The sequence below is a fragment of the Stenella coeruleoalba genome (assembly GCF_951394435.1).
Source record: "Stenella coeruleoalba genome assembly, chromosome: 1".
In the NCBI taxonomy this organism is placed as follows: domain Eukaryota; kingdom Metazoa; phylum Chordata; class Mammalia; order Artiodactyla; family Delphinidae; genus Stenella; species Stenella coeruleoalba.
In genome coordinates this window covers 161728520-161753153 of record NC_137169.1, presented here as the reverse complement: position 1 = coordinate 161753153, position 24634 = coordinate 161728520, and the positions used below count along the sequence as shown (strand labels likewise).

The 24634-nt window shown below is 51.9% G+C and overlaps 1 protein-coding gene across 1 annotated transcript; it reads left to right on the top strand.

Moving 5' to 3' along the window:
• The first annotated feature begins 87 nt into the window (after window positions 1-87).
• SLC41A1 (solute carrier family 41 member 1) lies at window positions 88-24500 on the top strand. Its single transcript, XM_079939564.1, has 12 exons — window positions 88-103; window positions 586-953; window positions 2651-3673; window positions 11623-11730; window positions 12857-12928; window positions 13573-13717; window positions 13856-14002; window positions 14610-14757; window positions 15602-15681; window positions 16196-16330; window positions 16639-16787; window positions 20082-24500. The coding sequence occupies exons 3-12, from the start codon at window positions 3299-3301 to the stop codon at window positions 20265-20267; spliced, it is 1545 nt and encodes a 514-aa protein (XP_079795690.1). The 5' UTR covers window positions 88-103; window positions 586-953; window positions 2651-3298; the 3' UTR covers window positions 20268-24500.
• Window positions 24501-24634: the final 134 nt, after the last annotated feature.

Sequence of the window (24634 nt, the reverse complement as noted above, 5' to 3'; positions counted from 1 at the left end):
AGGCCGGTTCTATCAGGCTGAGCCACGCGCTTGGAGGAATGCGGATTCTGGCGGAAGCGCGAGGAGACTAGCCAGCAGGAGAGGAGCTGTGTCCGAGAACAAGGTAGGGACGGTTCTCTCCGGGAACCAAGCGCGGGGTTAAGAGCACGGGGATGGCTGCTTGAGGCCCGGAGGTCAGAGCTGGCTGGCTCCACGGGGAGGTTTCCCAGTCTCCCCGGCTCAAGGAAACATTCAAGATGCAGGGATAGACGTGCACAGGCGAACACGGCTTTAAAGAGCGAGGAAAGGTCCCAGCGCGGCGGGGCGGGCCCGAGGGAGGTGGCAAGGCGCCTGGAGCGGGAACCTCAGGCAGCCGGCGGATGGGCGCTGGGACCCGCGAGCCAGCCTCTGGCTCCAGTCGCTCCTCGCACTGCGTTTTGCTGGCGCCCCGCCTCCGCGGCTCGAAGCGAAGGAAAGGGGCCAGGCCGAGTCTGAGCCCGCCCCCTCCCCCGCCCCCGATTGGCTGCTGCAGTTGTCCATCCAGAATCTATTTTTGATGGGGGGGGTGCCACCCAGTCTGCCCCAGATCACGTTTGCCCCTAGCAGCCAACCAGTCGGGCCCAAGTCTCCGGCCAAGAAGCGATTGGGGGCGAGTGAGCTCGGCCCCACGGTCCCCCGTCCGGGTCCCCCAGCCCCCGCCCGGGAGCAAGGCGGTATATCCTGCACTCCCTCCCTGACCACCTCCCCTTCGTGGAAGCGGAGCGGCGGCCTCGCAGTAACGCAGAGGCGAAATGTAGCGAGCCGGGTGTCGCGGCTGGACGCTCGCCTTGGCTGGGGGTGTGGGGGGCACGCCGGAGGCCGAGGAGGACTGCCGAGGAGGAGTGATGAGAAGAGGGGGATCCCTGCACCCCCCAAGACCACGGGTCCCTGCTGCCACACGCCAGGCGCCCCTCTTCCTCCCCAGCGAGGGGCAGGTCAGTCCTGTTGGGTCTAGAGGGTGGGTGGCGAGGGCGGGAGACCTGGAGCGCAGCGCATTTGCTGAGTCTGAATCGGGGAAAGGCGGGAGGGCCACCCAGATACCTCTCCCTCCCGGGGTTTGGGGATACTAAGACGGTCTTTTTTGTCCCCTCCTCAGGGCATCCTGGGTCACTTTTGCTTCTTTCATCCCATGGCCTTAGGCCCATCTGAAGTCTCAGTCACTGGAAGGAGTGGGGTGAGGGACTGGCTTCTCTTCCTTCGAGCCCCCCTTTCAGGTTAGGTGACCTGCCAGGAAGACGGGAGGAGGAGGGAGGGTCAAGTTTTAACGGACTCAGAAACTTTTCTGGCAAGGGGCAGTGGACTCTCTTGCTCAGAGGTTTCCTCCTGGATCTCTAGTGAGGGTTTTTGAAAGAACCACAGGACAGTGTTTCAGGAGACTGGAAAAGGGAGTCCTGGTGACGTGAGTGACTAGAAAGAGAAAACAGTTCCCATGGGCCAGTTACTGGAGTTTGATCCACCCTTTCCCAAACAGGAGTTGACTAATTGTGTGTGCTTGGAATACTTAAGGACCTATTCATCTTTCCTAGGGAAATTCTCTTTAAATTTATTTTTTACTTGTGAGAGCTATTCTGGTGAGCTGGAATAGGGTGGGATCAAGGCCTGGGGATTTCTTTAGGCAAAAAAGTGGGGCCATTACAGCTAAAGAGACATGCAAGTGCATGGGAGCAAGTGCATTTTGGCTTATGCTGCTTTGCTTTTTATTTTGCTTTGTTTTATTTACTTATTTATTTGGATGGTGCTTTTGTTTTTTGTTTTTGTTTTTTAAGAATTACATTATATCCAACTCTCAATAACCCTGGGGAACAGGGTGAACCTAGAGAACTGAAATGTGTGCATAATAACCAATAGTTTTACCATCTTTCCCTTCAAACTGAGATAACACCCTTGTCCTATCTGACAAGCTCACAAGGCCAAGAGCAGGGGGAGAGAAGTAGGAACAGAGGCCTAGATCCAAGTCAGTGTCTGAGCTTTCTGTAACACTGTTGACTCTCAAGGGCAGGAGTGGGTAGGCCTCTGGCTCTTGGCCTTGGTCTGGCAGCCTTGCCCCATTGCCCAGGAAGTCCTCCCAGTTGTTGGTTTTTTTTCCTCAGGGGCTCAGGGGCTGGGGCTTTTAGGGGTCTGGGGTCCCTCACTCAGTGATCAAATTCTCCCTGCTTATTTGCCCTGTGTGGCTGTAAACAGTCACTTTCTACAGCAGGGTGGCTACAGGGAGCTTGTGACTGAATTTGTAACTGACCCCACTGGGAGACCACACCTTAATAATCTTGGGTTCTTAATGCGCATTCAAGAAGGGATCTCCCCCAGGACATCCCTTCCCATCCCCGGTCGCTGAGAAGGCAATGCCAGGGTCTCCTGCGCAGCATCTTCCTAATCCCAGGCTGGCCACATCTCATTGCTGTTGACCACAGTGGTGGTCCCTGTGAGGCAGTGGGTTGCCTGTTGGGAACATGGCAGGGATAGTGCCCTCTGGGCATCTAGATGTCACAGGGCAGGAATGGGTGATTTAATGAAAAAAAGGAAGGCAAATAGCAAACTCTTTATACCTGCCTTGTGGGAGGATTCTCCCAGTAGGAGCTGTCCTTTGCTGTATCATAACATTCTCTTTTTCTTGTCTTCTTTCTTCATACATAAGGTGTTCCATACAGATTCTTGTGACTTTAAGGACCAGGGATTTGGGAAGGTGCAAGGTCTTCCCAGGAAGGAAGGACATCTCTGGAAAAAAGGAGAGAGACAGCAGACAGTGCCCTGGGACCAGCAGAGCCCGAGGAGCTGTGGGAAGCTGAAGGAGCCCAACCAGAGGCGGGGGAAGGAGCCACAGCCCCCGGCCGAGGCTGCCTTCTGAAAGATCTGAACTCAAGCTACTTTAATGAAAGAAGGGCCACCTCAGAGGGCACCCCAGACTTAGCTGGGCTCTTCTACTCTGGATGGCCCTTGCTCTGAGAAGCCTGCACTGAGAACCAAAGAAGTTAAGAGGCCAGAGAAGCTTCCCCCAAGCACAGCGCTGGCCAGCTGGGTCAGGCTTCTGCACCCCTAGTGGCCGGCTGCAGAGTCTGGTGAGGAGTTTCTTGCTCCCCTCCAGCTCGTGGCTTCAGTGCTTGATGGGGCTGCCTGTTGGTGGATCAGTTTTTGCAGCACCTGATAGGAGCGGAGAGCCGTGGGAAGAGGTCCCGCGGCGACCAAGCCTGGGTTCACCCCAAGACTAAGTTCTTTCCAGAGTTAGAAAGGGAGAGAAAGCAAACAAAGAGAGAAGAGTTCCCCCTTCTCCTCCTCCCTTCCCGTCATGTCCTCTAAGCCGGAGCCGAAGGACGTCCACCAGCTGAACGGGACTGGCCCTACTGCCTCACCCTGCCCTTCGGATGGCCCCGGGCGAGAGCCCTTGGCCGGGACCTCAGAGTTCCTGGGGCCTGATGGGGCTGGGGTAGAGGTGGTGGCGATTGAGTCTCGCGCCAACGCCAAGGGGGTTCGGGAGGAGGATGCCCTGCTGGAGAACGGGAGCCAGAGCAATGAAAGTGACGACGTCAGCACAGACCGTGGCCCCGCACCACCCTCCCCGCTCAAGGAGACCTCCTTTTCCATCGGGCTGCAAGTGCTGTTTCCCTTCCTTCTGGCAGGCTTTGGGACTGTGGCTGCCGGCATGGTGCTGGACATCGTACAGGTAGGACCTGGGGAGGGCAGCTCTTGACCCTGAGCCCGGAGCCACCTTTTCCTCCCGGGAAACTGTCTCTTGGAGCTTTTCTTCCACCTCCCTGTCAGAAGCAGCTGCTGTTTCCTGGAGTACTTTTCCCTTTGGATCATGTCCTTGGCTGCTTCTTCGTCTAGTTACTTTCTACAGAAGCCTTGAGGAAGCTCAGTAGTCCCAGGGAGGTGGTCAGGGCAGTATTGCTTAACAGAAGCAGAATTGGTTCCAGAGCTCAGGCTTGGAAGAGGAGAGATGGAATTAGGGTTGTTACCTGCTGTCCCTCCTGGGCATTTCTGCTGAGCCCAGCTCAGTAGGAGACATTTAGATAGGTCTCCTCTTTATACTTTCTTTTCGCTTTACTTTGGGGTTTCAAGGATACCCACAGGAGAAAGCTCAGTTTCAAGTCTCCCCTTCATCCCCCTGCTGGGCAGGAATTTGTCTAGCTGCCAAGAGGGTCTCAAATTAAGTGGGAAGGTTCTTAAAGGCATTTTGTGTTGCTTGTCTGCCTGTAACCTTGGCAGGATCTTGCTGGGGATTGGGGGTGGGCACATGCTGTCTGATACATGATTTGCGGGGGTGGGGGGCGGTGTTGGTGTGATGAGACATAGAAGTGCTAATTGTGTGACATATATGGGGACAAAATATAATCTCTCATGGAATCTCTCAGGAGGACATGGAGTTCAGCATCCCCTCCCCTTTTCCCATCCAACCCTACCAACGATGCATGTGGTAGTACAGAGAGTCCTGCTGGCAAGTCTCACCAGGCCCTTGTCCCAGGAAACAGGGTGGTTGGTTCTAGGTGGTTCTTTCAATGGTGTCTACCTGGACCACTTTGGCTTGAGTCCTTAGGAGAACACTGCAGCTTTGGTTGCTAATGAGGATGACATTTATGTCATTCCTGCTCTCTCCCCTAACCTGTTATCTGGGGGATTGTTCCTCATGCCAGAAGCTAGGAAGGCAGGCTTTGGATTCCTCCCCCTGGTAGCTGCTCCTTCTAGGGCAGCGAGTGGAGGTAATGGGAGGAGGAGAAATGAGACCAGGGTAGCAGTTCTCCACCTCTTCCATCCCTTTCCTGTGGCCTTGGTTTTCATTCTAAGAGTTTTCCAGTTCTGGTTTGGTGCCTCCAAAGGGTATAGAACCAGGATCTGGTGGTGACCTGGGAAGGGGTTGTTTTCTTTTGTGGATAGTAAGAACGGTAGTGGGGAGCATCTGTTGGCCTCTTCTGTGGGCCCATGAGGTAGGAACCGTAACCATCTCCATTGTGTAGATAGGGAACCTGTGGCTCAGAGGGATTAGGTAACTTGTCCCTGGTCATCTGACTCAGAACCTATGCCATTAACCTCTATGGCCTTCACCATGGCTGTGGTTCGCCAGTTGGTTAAAGGCTCTGGGAGGGGTCTGCTCTCTTTGTCTTTCCCCGAAGAACAGCATAGACTGGAATCAGGAACAGCTGGAGTTACATTCTAAAATGAGCAAAGAACAAAAGTTCTTAGAGGGCCCCTCCCTCCCCCCATCTCACACACTGAAAAGACTTCTGACACCTTGCCCACCTCCACCCCTCACCCATGGTCCTGAGACACTGAGAAACCCAGGTAGGGAATCTTTGGAGCCTGACCAGTGTGCCCACAGAGGACCAACATTTGCCCTCAGTGTGGCACCTAGGCCCACCCCAAAGCTAAGGTCCAGCTGGTATGGATGACAATGGCTGGTTTGTTCTTGTCCCCGTCCCCCCAACCTCCTGCCACAGCTGGTCTGGAGCAGGCCCTGCAGATGGCTGCAGTTATGTCATGGCAGGGGTGGGAGCAGAAAGATCAGGGACCACAGGGAGATTCTTATTCCATATCTAAGGGGGCAAAAGCGGTGTCTGACAATCTCGGATTCAGGAAAAGCAGGACAATTTCTAAGGATTCACACGCATTCCCCCTTCACAAGCTAAGATGACCTTCAGTGGGACAGAATCTGGGGCCCTAAGAGGCTGGGGCCATCAGGAGGAGCTGGCTGTAGAGTATCCCCAGTGTCTCAGAGCAGCTGAGCAGAAGGCCGTGTTGGTACAGATGTCTCCTTGGTCCAGGGCACCCCCCTTTTTTCCCCACTGCTGCAGAAGCCCCAGTCTCTTCCCCAGGCCCATTTCTCTCTCCTCTTATCTGCCCTCCTCTCCACTCAGCCTGTAGAACCAGCCTCTGCAGTGAGATAAGGGGCTGGCGTACTGGCCAAAAGTAGGAAAGGTTTAAGTGGACTGCAGTCTGCTGCAACTTCCCCACCGTGGCTGAAAGTTCCCATAGCATTTGGGAAGGAAAGCAGGACTGGGCCCAGTGTTGGAATTGAAGGGGGTTGGGATCTGGGAGCCTCCATGCTGCAGATGCCCTGCCCCACCTCCTGGTTTGGTCCTAGGCGGCCGCAGAGCATCTCACTCCCCTCTTCTGTCAGCCTTTTGAGGGATGGGGGTGGCAGGAGGTGGTGTGCCAACCTTCACTGGAATCCCCAGCTGTGTTAAAACAGATGAGACTCCCAGCTCCTTATCCTGACTCACTCCTCACTTGCTGAGGATCCCAAGGAAAGGAGACACCCCCTCCCCGAAATACCTCCTCCTCTCGCTTTTCTTTCCTGCTGTGTATACAGAAGAGTCTACAAAGGTGAAAGTGGATGGCGAGCATGGGCTTAGGGAAGTGGAGTGGGAAAGAAGCGTTCCTCTCATGGCTGGCCTGCCCCCGTGGCTGCTGGCATTCCTGGCTAGGACACTCAGGTTCCACATGTCCACCCCTTTGATCACACTTTGTACAGCCCTCTGTACCCGGGTGCTGCCCTGAGGCCCTTCTCCTTGGACACCTAGAGGATGTCTGCAGGTGGCGGGGGAAAGCCTCAGGTGAAGGTTGGGTTTACTCTAATCTGAGCTGACTTAGTCCTCACCCTGAAAGGTAACTCCAGCCCACCTTCCCAGGTTCTCCTACAGCCTGGTTCTCAGAGCTGCTGGGGATCTTAGTCTTCTTCATGTCCTTGACTCCAGCTTTTCCAGGCTGTGACTTTCTTCCCTGCTGCTGTCTCCCTGGAGGGGAAGGCTCAGGGCAGAACACTCAGAGGCAGGCAGGGGTCTGTCTTTGAGGCCAGAAGAGGTGAGGGATGGAAGAGGCAAGATGGAAGTATCAGGATGAAGTAGCAGCAGGGCCACTGAGGTGTGAGACTTAGGGTGATTGTTCTGAATTGGGATTATTTCTAAGTGTGAAGGGAACTGTCTCATCCCTGAGCCCCAAAATATCAGGGCCCAGTGAGCCCTCACTCCCCTGTATCCACGGACAGAGAAGGAAAGGGAAGAAGAGCTACATTTCTGAGAAGCAGTGTCGATGTGTTCTGTCCCCGCTTCCCGCCAAGTGCTTCCTGGAACGTGCCCTTTTCCATCCCCAGCAGAGCAGGAAGGTGTGGGTGAAGGCTTGGCTGACTGGTTTGACCTCAGGGGCAGGCACTTCCAGCCTGGATGAACAGGATGGGCCTGAATTAGGCCAAAGGAGGAAGGAGAGACACTGTCGGGCCCCTGCCCATTCTACCCACTCCTCACCTCAGGGCAGCCTGCTTCTCGGGCTCTCTCAGAGCCGTGTGTGTGTGTGTGTGTGTGTGTGTGTGTGTGTGTGTGTGTGTGTGTGTGTGTGTACATACATGTCAGAGGCTCCCCTGTCTGAGCTGTGTCTTTGAGAGGCTTTGGTGGGTGAAGAAAGTATGTGTGTAGGCATTGGCTACTTTGACCCGAGTGCCAGCTCAGGGCGTTGCTGGGTAGGGGCACAGGGGGTGTGAGGTTCCAGGCTGTATCCTGGCTGGCCGGGAAGACTTCTGCATAGGGCTGTCATTGCAGCCGCTGGTTCTCCTTTCCTGTCTGTCCCGAATCTTATCGCTGCTAAAACCCTATCCCTTCTAGGTCCTTGTGTAGTTGAAGGAGAGGGTGCCTGTGAGCTGGGAGACGCAGGGATTTGGGAGTATTTATAGTGGCAGCTGGAGGGGCTTAGCTGAGCTTCATACATTTTTTTCCTTAATCGTAAAGACAAACAATATACCTTACAAACAATTCAGAAAATATTGCTGGCATACACTTGGAGTATTTCTTTCCGTGCTCCTTCACTCTGCCAATAAGTACACATATTTTACATTCGCCTACCTGGAGATCAAAGCTTTTCACAGAGCCTGCGGCTTGGAAGCTGGGAGCGGTAGGTGTTATGCAGTGAGGAGGGGATACGAGGCTGGGCTCTTGAGCGGAGCTTCCAAACCACCCTTATAGGTCAGCCACCCTTATGAGGGGCGGGGAGGGGAGCAGAGAGAATTCTTCGTCTCTGGAGCTGCGTGTCCAGTTGAGGTGAGGGAGGAGGAGGTAGAGCTGAGCACGGCCTTGCCTGCTGGGAGCTGGTGCCCCAGAGCTATGTGCTGGCCTTGTCCAAGAACAACAGTCCCCGAGTTCCTCCAGCGTAGACGGGACTCACTGGGGCTGCCTTCTTTTTGGGGGCCCAGGGATGAAAAGGGATTTGCATCCCTCCTGGCTCTTCCTGTGGGTGCCTGAAAGCTCAGCAACTGTGGCTGGGGGACAGGCGGTTTCTTTCCCATCCTTAGTTTTCAGAAAGAGCCTTCCCTAAAAACGTCCTGCACCTTCCACCAGTGAGGAGCTAGGCCAGGAGCTCAGGTACAGATACGCTCCAGCCCTAATGAGATGAGCCCTTCCCCTGGATCCTGGTAGGGACTCCCCCTGCCATCAGCACCCCACACACACCCACAAAAAGAACTCTGACAGGAAAAGAGAGGTCCTTGCCTTTATAGGACTCCCCAATGTCCAGCCTCCCCTGGACTCTAATCCTGGCCTTAGCCCCCTCTGATTTCCGTGCTCCTCTTTTTTTTTAACTGTGGTAACAAACACATAAAATTTATCATCTTAACCATTTTTAATGTATAGTTCAGTGCTGTGAAGTATGTTTTCACATTGTTGTAAAACAGATCTCCAGAACTTTTTTATCTTGCAAAACTGAAACTCTACACCCATTAAACAAACATGAACTTCCCTTTTCCCCCTCCTCCTAGCCCCTGGTAACCACCATGCTACTTCTATTTCTCGGAATTTGAATACTTTAGATGCCTCGTATAAGTGGAATCATATAATATTTGTCTTTTTGTGATTGGCTTATTTCACTTAATATAATGTCCTTTTTTGTTTTTTTTTTTTGCGGTACGCGGGCCTCTCCCTGTTGTGGCCTCTCCCGTTGCAGAGCACAGGCTCCGGACGCGCAGGCTCAGCGGCCATGGCTCACGGGCCCAGCCGCTCCGCGGTATGTGGGATCTTCCCGGACCGAGGCACGAACCCGTGTCCCCTGCATCGGCAGGCGGACTCTCAACCACTGCGCCACCAGGGAAGCCCAATATAATGTCCTTACGGTTCATCCATGTTGTTGCATGTAACCGGATTTCCTTCCTTTTAGGGCTGAATAATATTCCCTTGTATGTATAGACCATGTTTTGTTTATTCATTCATCTGTCAGTGGACACTTGGGTTGCTTCTACCTCTTGGCTATTGTGAATAATATTGCTATGAACATGGATGTACAAATATCTCTTCGAGGGCTTCCCTGGTGGCGCAGTGGTTGAGAGTCTGTCTGCTGATGCAGGGGACACGGGTTCGTGTCCCGGTCCAGGAAGATCCCACATGCCGCAGAGCGGCTGGGCCCGTGAGCCATGACCGCTGAGCCTGCGCGTCTAGAGCCTGTGCTCCGCGACGGGAAAGACCACAACAGTGAGAGGCCCGCGTACCGAAAAAAAAAAAAATCTCTTCGAGACCCTGCTTTAAGTTATTTTGGGTATATACCAGACGTGAGATCGCTGGATCATATATTAGTTCTCTCCTTAATTTTTTAAGGAACCGCCATATTGTTTTCCATAGTGGTTGTACAATTTTACATTCCATCGACAGTGCACAAGTGCTCCAGTTTCTCCACATCCTCACCAACACTTGTTACTTTCTATTTTGTTTTGTTTTTTAATAGTTGCCATCCTAATGAGTATGAGGTGATATCTCATTGTGGGTTTGATTTGCAGCCTTGCTCATCATTAACTATAGAGCTGTCAGTGCTGGAATTGCCTTTAGGGACCATCTGATCTGGTCCCTGAAGTGTACCTTTTATAGTCAAGAGCTCAAGGCCCTTATAACTTGTCTAAGGTACCCCTGGCTGGTCTCTGTGGGAGGATGTTGGGGACACAGCATGAGGCCTATCCTTGTGGTCTCTTTTGCGAGACCCACGACTCTCAGTCCAGTGCCTTTGCTCATGAGAGCACTTTGCCTCCTGACCTTGATGCTCTGATCAGCCTGCTTACCTCTGTCTGGCCTCCTGACCCCTCGCCTCTCCAAACCTGAAGGCTTTCCATTCTAGAAATGGATAAAGGCACAGGGAAAGGAATCCACATTGCCCTCGGAGGCAACACAGTCCCAGCCTTTTTTGCAAGTCTTCAGTTTCAACTGCAACTAAAGTAGCTTTCAAATAACCAATCCTGGCTCCTATATTTTTCCTGCTTAGCACTAAAGAGTGCAGTGCTCTCTGAACCTCAGTTTCCTCATTTACAATGTGGGATAATAATAGCTCCTACCTCACTGGGTTGTTGATAGGATCTAATGAGGAAATGCACGTAGAGCCTTAGGCTGGCACATGGTACAGACTTAAAAGATGTTAGCTGAAGAAATAGGTAGGAGAGCCAGGCCTGATGGTCTCAGGGCTGGAATCCCTGTCTCCTGACTCCCAGTCCAGGGCTCTTCCTTGCAGGGGTACACTTACCTTTCCTAACTGAGAGATTGGGGCAGGTCTGTAGGGTGAGAGAATGCAGAGGAGGAATGAAAAACCTCTTGCAGACCAACACTCTGAGGTTTGGGGGCCTTAATTCAGAGCCTGTTCTAAAGGAGAGCTGCCGTGGCTGAGGTACAAAGCCCTTGGAGATAGATAGAAACCAAACAAACTCTCTAATCTCCTCAACCCCAGCCCCATGGAGCCCAGTGCTCAACAGCTGAGACAACACTGCTCAAGGCTGAGGCCACAGAGAAACCAGACTGAAGACAATTGGAAGGGAGATCGCAAAGGAGTTCTGGGGTGTAAGCCAGCCCGGGGTGACTCAGCTGTGTGGGTCCCTGCCGTCTTCTCCCCCAGCTCCACAAAGCAGGCAGAAGCAGCAGAGACGGGCTAGGGCCTCCTGACTGGAAGGGACCCTCCACGTCTCCCCTGTTCTGGGTGGCAGGAGGGGGGGCTTTGTTGTTTGGAGTACCACGGACTTGGTTTGCTTCCAGGGTTCCTGGAGGAAAGGCGTCTGACGTGCTCACTCCCTGCTGATTCCATTTTCTCCTCAAGCCCCTGCTCCCAGACTATCCAGTTGTAACCGAACAAGGGCTCGTGTGCCCACAGCCCAGAAAGCCAAACTCTGACAGCAGGTTCGCAGCAAAGTAAGGGCTGACTGCAGGGCACCGAGCAAGGGAGTGGGAGACAAACCTCAGATCCACTCCCACTTGGTCTCTGAGTGAGGGGGATTTAAAGGGGAAGAACAGAGAAGCTGGGGTTAATCATCATCTTGTGACATTTCTTAATTGTACTTTTGGGACTCAGAGTTTAAGAGTCTATGGTCCGGTGGTCCATGACCCAAGGGTCTGTTAGCTCATTTTGACCTAGAGAAACAGCCTGAGTCTGTACGTTAATGATGTTATGATTGACCTCAGCAATCTTAGTCATCTGACTCTGGCTGATTGGTGTTCAGTTAGCACAGGATTGAGGTCAGAAGGGACAAGAAAGGGATTAAAGTTTTGGATAAAGACATTAATCATAACCTTGGAACAGGAACTCGCTTTTAGGAGGACTCAGTTTCACGTTCAACCTCGATGCCAGCCCTTTGGGGCCCTGAAATGCCTGGGTTCTGTTTTCACCTTGCAGCACTGGGAAGTCTTCCAGAAAGTGACAGAGGTCTTCATCCTGGTGCCTGCACTGCTGGGGCTTAAGGGGAACCTGGAAATGACCCTGGCATCAAGGCTTTCCACCGCAGTGAGTGTCCTGGCTGGGAGGAATGGGGCACACAGAGGACTCAGGGGCAGCACAGAGCCTGACTAGGAGATCACCACAGGCCTTTCTCAACTGTCCAGGTCTGCAGTGTGGGTCTGGGGTGGAAAGGAGTAGGGAGACCCCAGGCCGGTTGTCCTGCTCCTGGGCAGGAGCTCCCTGCCCAGAGTGGTTCCCAGGCTCGGTTTCTGGATGTCCCAGCCATCCTTGGCCTCTTGCCCCACCCCCTGCTTCGCAACCCGCCTCGTGACTGTTTGTGCAGCTTTGACAGGCGAGCATCATGCTGGTCCCTCCACCTGCACAGATGGGGGCCTCCTCTGATCTCCAGCCCTACTCTGCAGCTGGGCAGGAGCAGAGCCAGGCCTTCCCAGCCCCCCTCCAATCCCATTCCCTTTCCCCCATGGCAGGCTGCTCTTCTGTAAGGGAATAGATGAAGAGGGGCTTCTCATCACTCCCACCTCCCCAAACTCTTAGATCGGCCTTCATGGTTCGGAGACTGAACCAGATACAGGCCCCATGGGGTGGGAGGCAGGAAGCAGTACAACTCAGGAGCCCAGGGGAGCCAAGTGACAGGGGTGTCCCTGCACGGCCATGAGCCTGGAGAAGGCAGCAGAGAGAAGTGGCAGCCAGCCTAGCCCTCCCCAACTTGCCCTCCTGGCCGATTCCCATGCCGCCTCACTCCTTCCCAAACACTCTCGTGGCCTCCGTCCTGCACCAGCAGCTGACCTTTCTCCCCTAAGATGGCAAGCTGGCTTCAGAGCCAGGGAAGGATCAGGTCATTTTAACCCATGTGGGAATGAGCTGCCCAGGTGAGCAGGGCAGAGCATGGAATCGGCCTCTGCTCAGTGGCTGTCCTGAGAGGAGGGGAGAAGAGGAGGCTGCCTTGGGAGCCCCCTTCCCAACCCCAGCCAGAGGCAGGAGCTCAAGGCTCTTTTGCTCCTTCCCTCTCACCCCAGCCCCTTGACCCTGCTTCACTTTCCCTGGGGGTCACGTCCTGGTCCCAGAGTCTTAGGTCACATGCACTGCCTGCTGATCCAGGCAAGGTCCTAATGGATGGAGCTGCAGGCCTTTTCCAGCCTGGAGCTCCAGACCCTCGTCCTCCCTCTCGCAGGCCAACATCGGGCACATGGACACACCCAAGGAGCTCTGGCGGTTGATCGCTGGGAATATGGCCCTCATCCAGGTAAGAGAGCAGGGACCAGAGACAGCGGGGCTAAGCTTCCTCCCTGGTCAGGAGTTTGAAAGGCTTAAGTCAGCCCCTGCCGGCTCCTGAGTAAAGCTCCAGCATCCTGCCGAGCTGGCTTCTCCCAAAGGGACTCCAGGAGGTAACCAGATTTCCCAGGAAAACAGCCAAGATGGGGGAGACCCCAGTATCTCCACTGTCAGTTCTTGGCTTCCGGTGGTGCAGAGGGCTTGCGTCCCCACAGATCAGACTCAGGAGGAGACCCGGGAGTGCTGACGGTCCTTGACTGCTGTTGTCCCATCTCCCCATGAGGCCACACAGGTTCCGAACTGGGAGTCTTCCCCGTTGAGTCCCAGGCCTTGTGTCTGGACTGAAGTCTCAGGCTCTATTGAACCTCCCCCAATCCCCAGAGGGACACTCATTCAGCCAGTAACATGTCCTGGGTTCCTGCAGGGTGCACTACCCAGTACTGGTGTCTGGTGTGAAACTAAATAAATAAAGACATCATTCCCGCCTGGGAGGACTGGACAGGCCAGCCCCGCCTGCCTCCTGGGGCTGCTGAGGGCAGGAAGAGGTCTGGCTAAGTGCTCAGTGACCTCAGCTAAGACACGCTCTGCTCTCCGAGTTACCACTCCCCTCCTCAGGTGCAGGCCACGGTGGTGGGCTTCCTGGCGTCCATCGCAGCCGTCGTCTTTGGCTGGATCCCTGACGGCCACTTCAGTATCCCACATGCCTTCCTGCTCTGTGCCAGCAGCGTGGCCACGGCCTTCATTGCCTCCCTGGTACTGGGTAAGGAAGGGAAGGGAGGGGCAGGGGCGTAGGAAGGGCTGCCCCAGGGGTGTCAACTAAACCTCCAGTCTCTCTTTTTGTTGGTTGATACCCCATTATCTCTTCTTACCCTGGCTGGCCCCTCTCCTTCCTCCCCAGGCATGATCATGATTGGAGTCATCATTGGCTCTCGCAAGATTGGAATCAACCCAGACAATGTGGCCACGCCCATTGCTGCCAGCCTGGGAGACCTCATCACCTTGGCACTGCTCTCAGGCATCAGCTGGGGACTCTACCTGGAGCAGGGTGAGGCTGAGGCAATCAAGGGTGTGACCAGGGTGGACTCCTGGGTGGGACTGGGAGAGATGGTAGTGGGCTTGCACATGTGTAAGGATGTCTTCTATGTTCTTAACTGTTTGGTGGGAGCACAGTTTGTAATAACTCCCTGCCTTAGAGAGGTGAGGCTAAGTACTTATCTCAAATTCATGCAGGCAGCGGGAGCAGGGGTGAAAGTATTTGAGAAATATGCTTGGTGCTGTCTATTCTCACTTATCTTGGAGGGGTAAGGGGGAAAGGAAAGGAGCTAGAGGCTGGAATCTGCTTGCAAAATGAAGAAGAAGAGGGGAGATAGGGATTTCTGGGGAATCTAAGCAAGAAACCTAGGATCTGGTCTGTGCCCCTAATAAGTTCAATGTCTGAGGAGGTTTCACCTTGGTTTCCTTATCTACAAATGGAAAAGGCTGGCCCCATCTACCTCCCGGGTGTACAGTGAGCATCAAATGAGGTAATACATTTACTGGCATTGAGTGTGGTGTTACTGTTGGTCAGTTGGGGCATTTGCAGGCTGAGCCAGGGGGAGGCTGGGAGCAGGGAGCCGCAGTGCTCACCTCCCTCCCATCTCTGCCTCTCTCAGATGTCTGGCAATATATCTACCCCCTGGTGTGTGCCTTCTTCGTGGCCCTGCTGCCTGTCTGGGTGGTGCTGGCTCGACGGAGCCCAGCCACAAGGGAGGTGTTGTACTCAGGCTGGGAGCCTGTCATCATTGCCATGGCCATCAGCAGGTAGGCTCGGGCTCTTGATGCCCACCCTCCCCCTCCCCCCTCCCTTCCACAGACTCACTTTTAAGCCCCGGAAAGAGGAAGTGTGGCACAGACCCTAGAAATGCCTTCAACACTGGATCAGTCACATGTCCTTCCGGTGCAAGTGACAGAAGCCATCTGAAATGGGTTTCATTAGAAAGCAGAACACACTGGCTTAGAGAACTAAAGAGGCACAGCTGGATTCAGGGACATAAATGATATCATTAGGGCCCCAGTATTCTCCATGTCTCAGCTCTGCTTTTCTCTGTGTTGGCCTGCAGCTTCAGGTTTGCACTTCCTTACGCTTACTGATGCCAGCAGGGATTCTTTCTCTCAACAATTCTGCAGAGTCCCATTATAGAATGTCATTGGCTATCATCCAGTCATGTGGCTATCCCTGAACCAATCACTGTGGCCTTAGGGATGTGCTGCTCTGATTGGATGGGCCTGGGGCCTCACCATCATTGGAGCAGTGTCACTCGAACCAGTGACTGAGTTTGAGAGAGGTGGTTCCCTGAGGAAAAGCCCAGCACTGTTACCAGAAGGGGAAATCATACTGAGCAGGCAGAACAGCAGGCGGTTCCTCTAGCCAACTTGGGAGGTGGGTAAAGGAGACAGCTGCCTGCCCCAGTTTGCTCCAGGTGCTGCGCCAGTGTGTATGTCAGGGGCATCAGCTGGTCTGGCAAGGGGAGGCGAGGACTGGAAGGACAAGGGACTCCTGGGAGCCACCTTGCTGCCCACGTCCAGATGGACCTGTACCTCTCATCCCGAGGTCTGGAACAGAAGCCTTCAGTGGTCTTTGTGTCTTGTCTTTGTGTCTGTGTAGTGTGGGAGGCCTCATCTTGGACAAGACTGTCTCAGACCCCAACTTTGCAGGGATGGCTGTCTTCACACCTGTGATTAATGGTGAGGTCTTGGCATTAGCTGCCTAGGGGAAAGAAGGGGGCGGGATCAGAGGATTTAGGGGGCTTTGTATCAGTCAGGGTTCTAGCAGGCAAGAGAGTCCAGCTCAGATAGTTCACGACTTGAACTGCTACTTGAAACTGGTTACTGGAACCAGTGCATGAGCACTGGATGCCTGGGTCCACGCAGAGTTTTGGAGAGGGGCTGAGCCAGGCAGGGCCTTGTCCCCTCGGCTGTGTCTGACCGCAGGTGTACACTCTGCATTGATGGAGAAGGCAGGCTCCCTGAGTCTGCAGATCCACCTGTGTCCCTTCCTGCACTCTCAGCCGTGTTAGGAGTACGTGGGACTGCCACCTCTCCATAGCATGGGGGATGGGAGGAGCCTGGAAGACTCCCTGGAAGGAAGGGTGTCTTTGTCTTCCTTCTTAGTGTCTCACTCTTTTCCTGGGGTCTGGTGAATGGGCCGTGCCCTCCCCACTCCCCACCCCCACGTCTCAGGTCTTATGTGTCTCCGCAGGTGTTGGGGGCAATCTGGTGGCTGTGCAGGCCAGCCGCATCTCCACCTTCCTCCACATGAATGGAATGCCAGGGGAGAACTCTGCGCAAGCCCCTCGCCGCTGCCCCAGCCCTTGTACCACCTTCTTCAGTCCCGGTAATGCCAGAGTCCCCACCTCCTAGGTTCACTCCATCACTTCAGAAACAGCTGGGGCCTGCATACGTAGGTTCTCCTTCTCTGTTGGGCTGTATGTACCAGCTGTTCTGGAGGGCAGAGCCCAGGCAGGAAGGCTGTCCTTTCCTGGGTCACCCTGGGGGTTGGGGACCATGGGATGGAGACATAGGGATAGTCAGCTGTCTGCTGCCCTGGAGTGTAGCGTGGTACCTCCTGACTTCGAAAGGCCTCTTGGAGCCCGTTCTCCTCCTCCCCTTCTCCTCCTCACACCATCTCTCCCCTGGTTCCAGATGTGAATTCTCGCTCGGCCCGGGTCCTCTTTCTCCTCGTGGTCCCAGGACATCTGGTGTTCCTCTACACCATCAGCTGTATGCAGGGCGGGCACACCACTCTCACACTCATCTTCATCATCTTCTATATGACAGCTGCACTGCTCCAGGTACGGACTGGCAGGGGCACGGGGGCGGGGGCCAGGGCTGCCCTGCACGGATGGGAGGGGAGGTCCAGGTTTGGCCCAGAAAGAGTCTTCCAACTCTTTCTCTGTGACTGTGTGGCCAGTAAACACTGGACAGAGGCTCAGGAGAACAGGCTGTAGTTCCAGCAAGGTCACTAACATGCTGTGTGACTTTTGCTCAGTCATTTTACTTCTCTGAGGCTCAGTGATACATTTGTAAATTGAGAGGAGTGGACCAGAGGTGGTGGACTTCAGGCAGGTGCCACCCCCACTATCCTGGCCACACAGCTCCATGTGGTTCTGTTCACATGCTGGGGTTCCTTGGGAGATTTCATTTGAATAAAGGGTTTCACAGCTTGAAAACATGTCAAAACCACTGCACTAGATAATCTGTTGGATCCCATCCAGCCTTGCCATTCTGTAATACTAGGATGCTTTCTCCCTGGCTTTTTATTACCTTTTTTTCAACTTTTTGTTCTGAAATAATTATATATTCTCAAGAAGTTGCCCCCCAAAATGTAGAGAGATCCCATGTACCGATCACCCAGTTCCCTGCAGTGGTAACATCTTGCATAATTATAGCACAACATCAAAACCAGGAAATCAGTGTTGGTACAATGCACAAAGCTATTCAGATTGCACCAGTTTTAGTATGCACTCGTGTGTATCTGTGTGTGTGTGTGTGTGTGTGTGTGTGTGTGTGGTTCTATGCAATTCTATCACGTGTACATTCATGCAACCACCACCACAGTCGAGATACAGAACAGTTCCATCACCACAAGCCTCCCTTATGCAGCCCCTTTATAGCCAAACTCACCCTTAGTATCACATTTTCAATTTCTACAGATTTGCTTTTTGAATAGGTAATAGTAGTCACATAGTTCAAAAAATGTGTAAGGTTCATAGTGAAACCTCAGTGAAAAGTCTTTTCTCTGTTTTTTCCAGCCATCCAGTTCTGTTCCTCACAGGCCATTGGTGTTATCTGTTTCTTTTTTTTTTTTTTTGAAGTATAGTTGATTTACAGTGTTGTGTTAGTTTCTGGTGTACAGCAAAGTGACTCAGTTTTATATATATATATATGTGTATATATATATATATATATATATATGAATATATATATTCTTTTCCATTATGGTTTATTACAAGATACTGAATATAGTTCCCTATGCTATACAGTAGGACCTTGTTGTTTATCTATATCTGTTTCTTATGTATCCTTCAAGTTTATTCTATATTTATGGAAGCAAACATACATATTTTTCTTATTTTCCTCCTTTTTTTTAAACACACATGTAGCACACTATACATACTGTCCACACCCTGGTTTTTTCACTTAATTCATCTTAGAGATCATTCCACACCCATATGTGAAGAGCAGAACACCCTGATTTTTATGGCTGCATTTTCTCCTGTTGTGTAGACGTGCCACAGTTTCATTTAACCAGTCCCCTATTGGTAAGCCCTTATCCATAACTCCAACCCCTCATCCCCGACTTTAGAAATGTTGTGTGTTAGGACATCTTAGCAAGGGCTGGGCCAACCACATGCAGTTTCCCCGCGGCAGTTACCCAAGTTGCCACGTTGCATTGTGAGTTGGGGTGAAGCACACTCGGTGGGAGAAGGGAAGGTGTGTGTACCGAGGGTCTGTGGCTGGAGGGTAGCCCTTGGCCACGTCGGGAAGGATGGGCCCGGCTTCATTCCCCATTGTGAACACGCTGGGGGACACTCTCACCTCTACTGTCTTCTCTAGCCTGTGCAGGGCCGGAGCATGGCACTTGATCCCCTCTAAAGGTTCTTCCTGACCCCCTCACTGCCCCCTCCCAGCCATGTGTCCCAGGGCCTGCTCGGGAGGCTGGAATGTGGGGACAGCTGCTGCCATTCCCTTCGTGGGACACGTCCCGAAGTCCTTCTGGCCACGCTCTTTATTTGGGATGCTTCTGCAGCTGCTGGCCAGGGTGTGAAGTTATGGGGGGCTGGCCCTCACCCAGGGCTGGGGCCAGGGCCACAGGAGTCCAAAGCAGCCGTGTGTGGGGCAAGGTGGAACGTGAAGGTGCTAGAACTGTAACCTCTGGCTTCCTTGGAGAGAAGACAGGAGAGCAACCAGGTTTGCCTAAAAATAGGTATCACTTCTGGCTTCTGGATCCCCCAGTGGCCCTGGTTCCGGCATCTGAGCCCCTCAGGGCAGAATTTGCATACCACAGTATTTACAAAGTACAGTCAGGAGTAAAACCTCCCAAATGACTGTGTTGGAGCTTTACCGTTAGAAACCGTTTCATTCTCACGCAGATGCAGTCATTTGGGGATCCCCAAATGTCAGGAATCATGCGGACTATATCAAAGACGCAGGCCAGCCCACTCCACCAGAATCTTTTAGACCGAGTTCATCACCAACTTAAAAGTGCGTGTGAATCTTGTTAAAATGCAGATTCCGATTTAGGAGATCCAGCGTGAGGCCTGAGATTCTGCATTTTTCAGAAGCTCCCAGCTGTTGTTGATGCTACTGGTCCTGGGCCCACTAGCAAGGTTCTAATCTAGATCATTCTTAATTTTCTGTAGTAATGGAAGAAAAGCAAGGGCACAGATAAATCAAAGCAGCAGATAATCCAAAACGTCTTTTGAATTGGTGTGCACTGTCTGCTTTGTATTTAGCCGACTCATTCTTAATTCTGTTTTGCTAGGACTAATGTTAAAATAAACTTGCATTCTCTGAGCCCACAACAGCAGAATGGGAAGGGTCAGGAGGAAGGCAGCTTGGGATAATCAACTGTTACTCAGACAGCTGTGCCGGCAGCAGCCTCAAACGCCGTCCTTATTCCACTCTGCTCTGGGACAAATCCCTGTATGAAAGGCAAACTCCAACCCCCAGTCCCCTGCTGGGCTCCCAAAGAGGCCAACATGGCAAGAATTGGAGTGACCTGAGGATAGGATGACCCAGAATTAGAGGCAAGAGGGCTGAATTCCTGCAACCAGTGGGATGTCAATTAGGAAGCCTCTTGTTTAGTAAATTTGGGAGCAGAATGTAATGCTGATGTGGGAAACTCCACGGGGTAGGGGCATCTTCCTTCCCAAAGAACTCGAATTACTCCTGTCATCTGTTCAAGGTGGTCACTGTGGGGTGAAGGAACATAGAGGGGTTGCTGAGGCAGAGGGACGAGCTGTCCCAGCTTAAGGACTGTGGATAGTCAAGCCTTGTGATGCAATGAATGGGTTGATGGCATGGCCTCTGTCTCCCCCTGGAGAGAGGGGATGGCTGCAGGCTGGGCCCTTCTGTTTCTCCAGGTGCTGATTCTCCTGTACATCGCAGACTGGATGGTGCACTGGATGTGGGGCCGGGGCCTGGACCCGGACAACTTCTCCATCCCGTACTTGACGGCCCTGGGGGACCTGCTTGGCACTGGGCTCCTAGCACTCAGCTTCCATGTCCTCTGGCTCATTGGGGACCGAGACACGGATGTCGGGGACTAAGCCTGGTCACTCGGCCTTCTCTCCACCTCTCTGCACTTTCTGTGTGAAATTTTTTTTTGGTTTCTCTTCCCCCACCCCACCCCACTTGACACTCCCACCTCTTTCTAGGACTTCACTTTGATACCGAATTCTCATTATTTTCAATGGGAATTTTTATACATTGAGCCAAGTTTGTAGAGCAAGAATTCAGGCAGGACAGATGGACTGAGATGAATAGTACAAGTAGATTTTTGAGACAATCACCAAGTGCAATTTCATGGTGGGTGCCTCCAGGTGAAGTGGATTGGGGCAGGGGTTTCCATCTGGGATCTGGGGACATTTGGTTTAGCTTTAGCAAACTCAGCCTCAGTGAGTGGGCTCTGGTTTTGGGGGTTTGTCTTTGTTTTCTTTTTTTCTTTTCGGTTGAACAGAGGGATAAATGTCACTCTCCCTTCCCCTCCCACACACACATACTTTTTCTAGAAATGGACCAACTTCAAAGCACTAAGCAGGAGACAGCTGCTCCTGGCCCCAAATAATCCGAGCCCTATTCTCTACCCTGCTCTCAAAGAGAATGAAGTGAACTCCTTAAATTGTGTACATGCTCCTTACCCAATTGCCTGATAAATACCACCAGCCCCTCCCTTTGATCTTTTTTCCAATTGATTGTCTCATCCAGGAAGATATGAGCAGTGGCCTGGTCTCCCTGTTGACCCGCGTCTACCCATAGTTTGCCAGGATCTACATCCTCCCTGGGCCCAGAGAACTGATTATCTCTGTTCAACCTTTATTTCTAATTACTTCTAAGCACGACCTTTCCCAGAGCTTGCCGGGTTGGGTTCCAAGATTAGGGACGGAGAATGGGTATGTGAAAAATGGTTGGGAGGTTGAGGGCAGCCAGGGGTGTTTCACTGCTGCTGTTCTCCTGAAGACATAATCACGTGGTCACCTTAGACCCTGTCACTTCCTGAAATCGCTCATTCTTTCATGCCATGGAGGTCAGTTTTCCTTTCTCTTGGCTTCTGCCCACATTCATCATTCATTCACTCATTCATTCATTCAGCAAATACACAGCCTCCCCAAGAGCAGCTCTTCTGCAGGCACGGTCTGAAACATTTGTTGAGCGCTATCTGTTGAGTGCCTACTACGTGTCAGGTCCTGTTTGCACAGGCACTGACTAGCCAGCAGTAAGGGAAACACGGTTCTAACCTCGCCTCGTTCCTAGATATAAAGGCCATGTGCCCTTTTCAATCTGGCAGAGAGTTTCCTCGCTGTATTTCCATCTTTGTCACCGAGCCAGCTTCCGCCTCTAGATTCCACTCCTGGATCCCACTTGCGCACAACACTGACCACGGCTAGAGCCCCTAGCCCCATTGCTCAGCCACTGCTGATTTCCCTAAACTCCCCTTCCTCACCCTCCCTTCCCCCCATCTCCTCACCAGCCACGCAAAAGAGGATTCAGAACTAGAAGGCTGGATATCAACCAACTGCTTCCACTTTTCTCTGCCCAGCACAAGACTGGGAGAACACTGGAGTCTCTGCACCTTCCCCACACGTTACCGTGAGCAGATCAGGATTCTGTTGTCCACACTCACATGTACAAATCTGGGCATTTGGATGCAGGTTTTTTTCTAGCCTGTCTATCCACAGCTTTCCCTTAAGCCCTCCGCTCTGTAGCCTAAAGGGCCCCTCTCCAGGGGAAGACTAGGCAGTGACCCTGACTTTTACCACTACCATGCCTCATCCCAGGAACTTGCCCTTTACTTCCAGAGACTTTCCTCTCCCTCCATTTCCACCCAGGCCACCTTCCAGAGCCTAGAACTTTAGAATTGGAATCATAGAGGTTATCTAGCTGGGGTTGTGTCCAGCAGAGTTTATTAACACCAGCCTGGCCTTGTTTCTGCTCTTCCTCAGGCCTTCTTTCGTCTTGTCTTCCACCTCCAAACCCATTTGCACACAGACTCTTATACAGGCACCAAACCAACTCTTCCGCCCCTGAGGCTGTGCCCCTGTGGTGTGCAGTCACCCCTGCCCCAGTCACTCACCGCTTCTTCATCTCTGGAGTTCAGCCAGGCTGCCCTGGGGGATTCCAGAGTGTCCTTTGCCACAAAAGCAAGAAGGTAGGCGTGCCCCAACCCCTGAGTGTGTGAGCAGAGGGAGGACTGCGGGGTGAGAGGGAAAGAAAATGGACTTCATGACTTTCATGGAAGATCCATTTCTTTTCCCCCGATTGCACAAACTGCATGGACTTGTGGCCCAGCTGTGAGGAGCAACATTGGTTTACGCTTCTATCCTTAAAAAGTTACAGAACTGTGTCCTACGACAATTATTTATAGTGACTATAACTGAATTGACAAATGTCAACGTAACTGATAAATTATATTTGGTAAAATAAAGAGGACGTTTATTTAGGTGGCTGGTGGTTCCTGTGTGTCTCATCAAAAAGCAGCTTCCACTGTTGCTTTGGGCCCCCTCTGTAGTCTCACCCCCTCCTCGCACAGAAGTGGAAAGGGGCCAGAGTGCGACAAGAAATATTTCTTAAATACAGAGATGCGTGATAGAAAGCATCAGCCATTTATTGAGAAGCAATCAGTGCTGCTCTGGGACATATTCCAGAAGCCTTACTCTGTCCTTGCTCTCCACACACTGACTCAGCCTCGGTTGGGGTATTGTGCAAAGGGTGCAAGCACCTATGGGTTAAGATTCCTTCCCGCCAGAGGTTTATAATCTGCTTGGGTCAAATAATAATAGCCATTCTTTGCTGAGTACTTGCACGTGCTTTCACTGTGCTCAACCCTGTAAACTCTTAGCAATTTACAATTGACTGCAAAGGGTTTAGAGTCAGGCGTGAATTCAAATCCCAGATCTTCTGCATTGATCTGTGTGACCTTGAGCAGACCATTTACCCTCTCTGAGCTTCAGTTTCCTCATCTGTACTAATACGTATTTCCTAGGGTCGTTAAGCAACTTCAGTAAGATAACTGACATAAAGAACTAGACACTGTGCCTGGCATACACTAAACCCCAACATGCTAGTCAACTCTGAAGTGAGGGGGAGGTGGGCCAATGACTAGGCAATGTCAGTACTGTGACCATAGGGGTAAACCGAGGGTGGCTGGGGAGCAGGCAGACGGAAAGGACACCTAACCAAGTCTTGAGGGGCAGGGAAGTCTTAGAGGAAGCCAACAAGAATAGGAGCAGCATGTAGGAGGAGAACCATCCTGGAGAGGAAACAGTAAGCTAAGCAGAGAAGTGAGCCTGGTGCTTTGGGGAACTACAAATGGTTCGCATGACTGGGGTTTGGAGGGCAGGGGGTGATAACACAACCCTCTGAGACACGCACACGTTTGTGACGAAGCAGTTTTTCTGAGATGGCAGATAGGGAAGGGCAGAGTCACGGTGCAGTCCCACCCAGATCCGTCTGACTCCAAAGCCTCTGCTGGAAACCACTGCCCGAGCAGGACACGCTCCCCCAAGGATCCTTGACAATGATATAAATGACACAGTGCTGAGCATTACCCAGCTTGGTGATCAGCCCTTTTTTTTGAGATATAATTGACAAAGTTGTAATATATTTAAAGTATATAATGTGATTTAATATATGAGTACATTGTGAAAGGATTTCCCCCCATTGAGTTAAGTAACACATCTATCACGTCACATAATTACCCTTTTTTTTCTAGTGAAAACATTTAAGAAATCAGCCTTTTATAAGGGGCCTGGACTCTGGGACTAACTCTTCAAAGCAGTAATATGTTAGTAAGGCCATTAAGGGTTAGTGGAAAGAGGATAATTGCTTGTTAATTATTATTTGTATAATATTTAATATATAGTATATTATACTCTATGATATACTTTTAAATAATAGCCTCATTGACAACTTCAATATTATCTCTCAAAACTTTGCAAAAAAGATATTATCACCTTTTTACAAGCGAGAAACTGAGGCCCAGAGGGGTTAAGTGTCTTGCCCAAGGTCATAGATTCACACCCAGGATTCTCTCAGCCCAGTGCTTTCCCACCATGCCTGGAGCCAGATGAAAGAGGTGTCCAAGGTGTCCCTGTGTAGAGAACATTAAAACGTACTGAAATGGTCAAAAATACTGTGCCTGTTATCTGTTTTGCCCTTGAGACACCTTGTATTGCTGTAAAATGATAATTGTCTACAGAAATAGACAATATCTTCCAGTGGACATTTAAAAACAGGCCTCCCAGGCGCCAGCCTATCCCTGATGATATTTTTGCAACATAATTACAGGCAACACCACCAACCCTGAGATCAGTCAGCTGACAGTCTCCTGAAATCCCGCTGTCTCCAGCTAAAATTCAGTAACTGAACAATCACAGTATAGTGCTGTTTAGTGCACTATATGTTATTACATTATCTA

Excerpts from the sequence above, each read along its gene's own strand:
- SLC41A1 (XM_079939564.1), top strand. The coding sequence starts at position 3,299 with ATGTCCTCTAAGCCGGAGCCGAAGGACGTCCACCAGCTGAACGGGACT. Across the intron at positions 14,003-14,609 it reads GGGACTCTACCTGGAGCAGG|ATGTCTGGCAATATATCTAC; the intron begins GTGAGGCTGAGG and ends TGCCTCTCTCAG. Across the intron at positions 14,758-15,601 it reads ATTGCCATGGCCATCAGCAG|TGTGGGAGGCCTCATCTTGG; the intron begins GTAGGCTCGGGC and ends GTGTCTGTGTAG.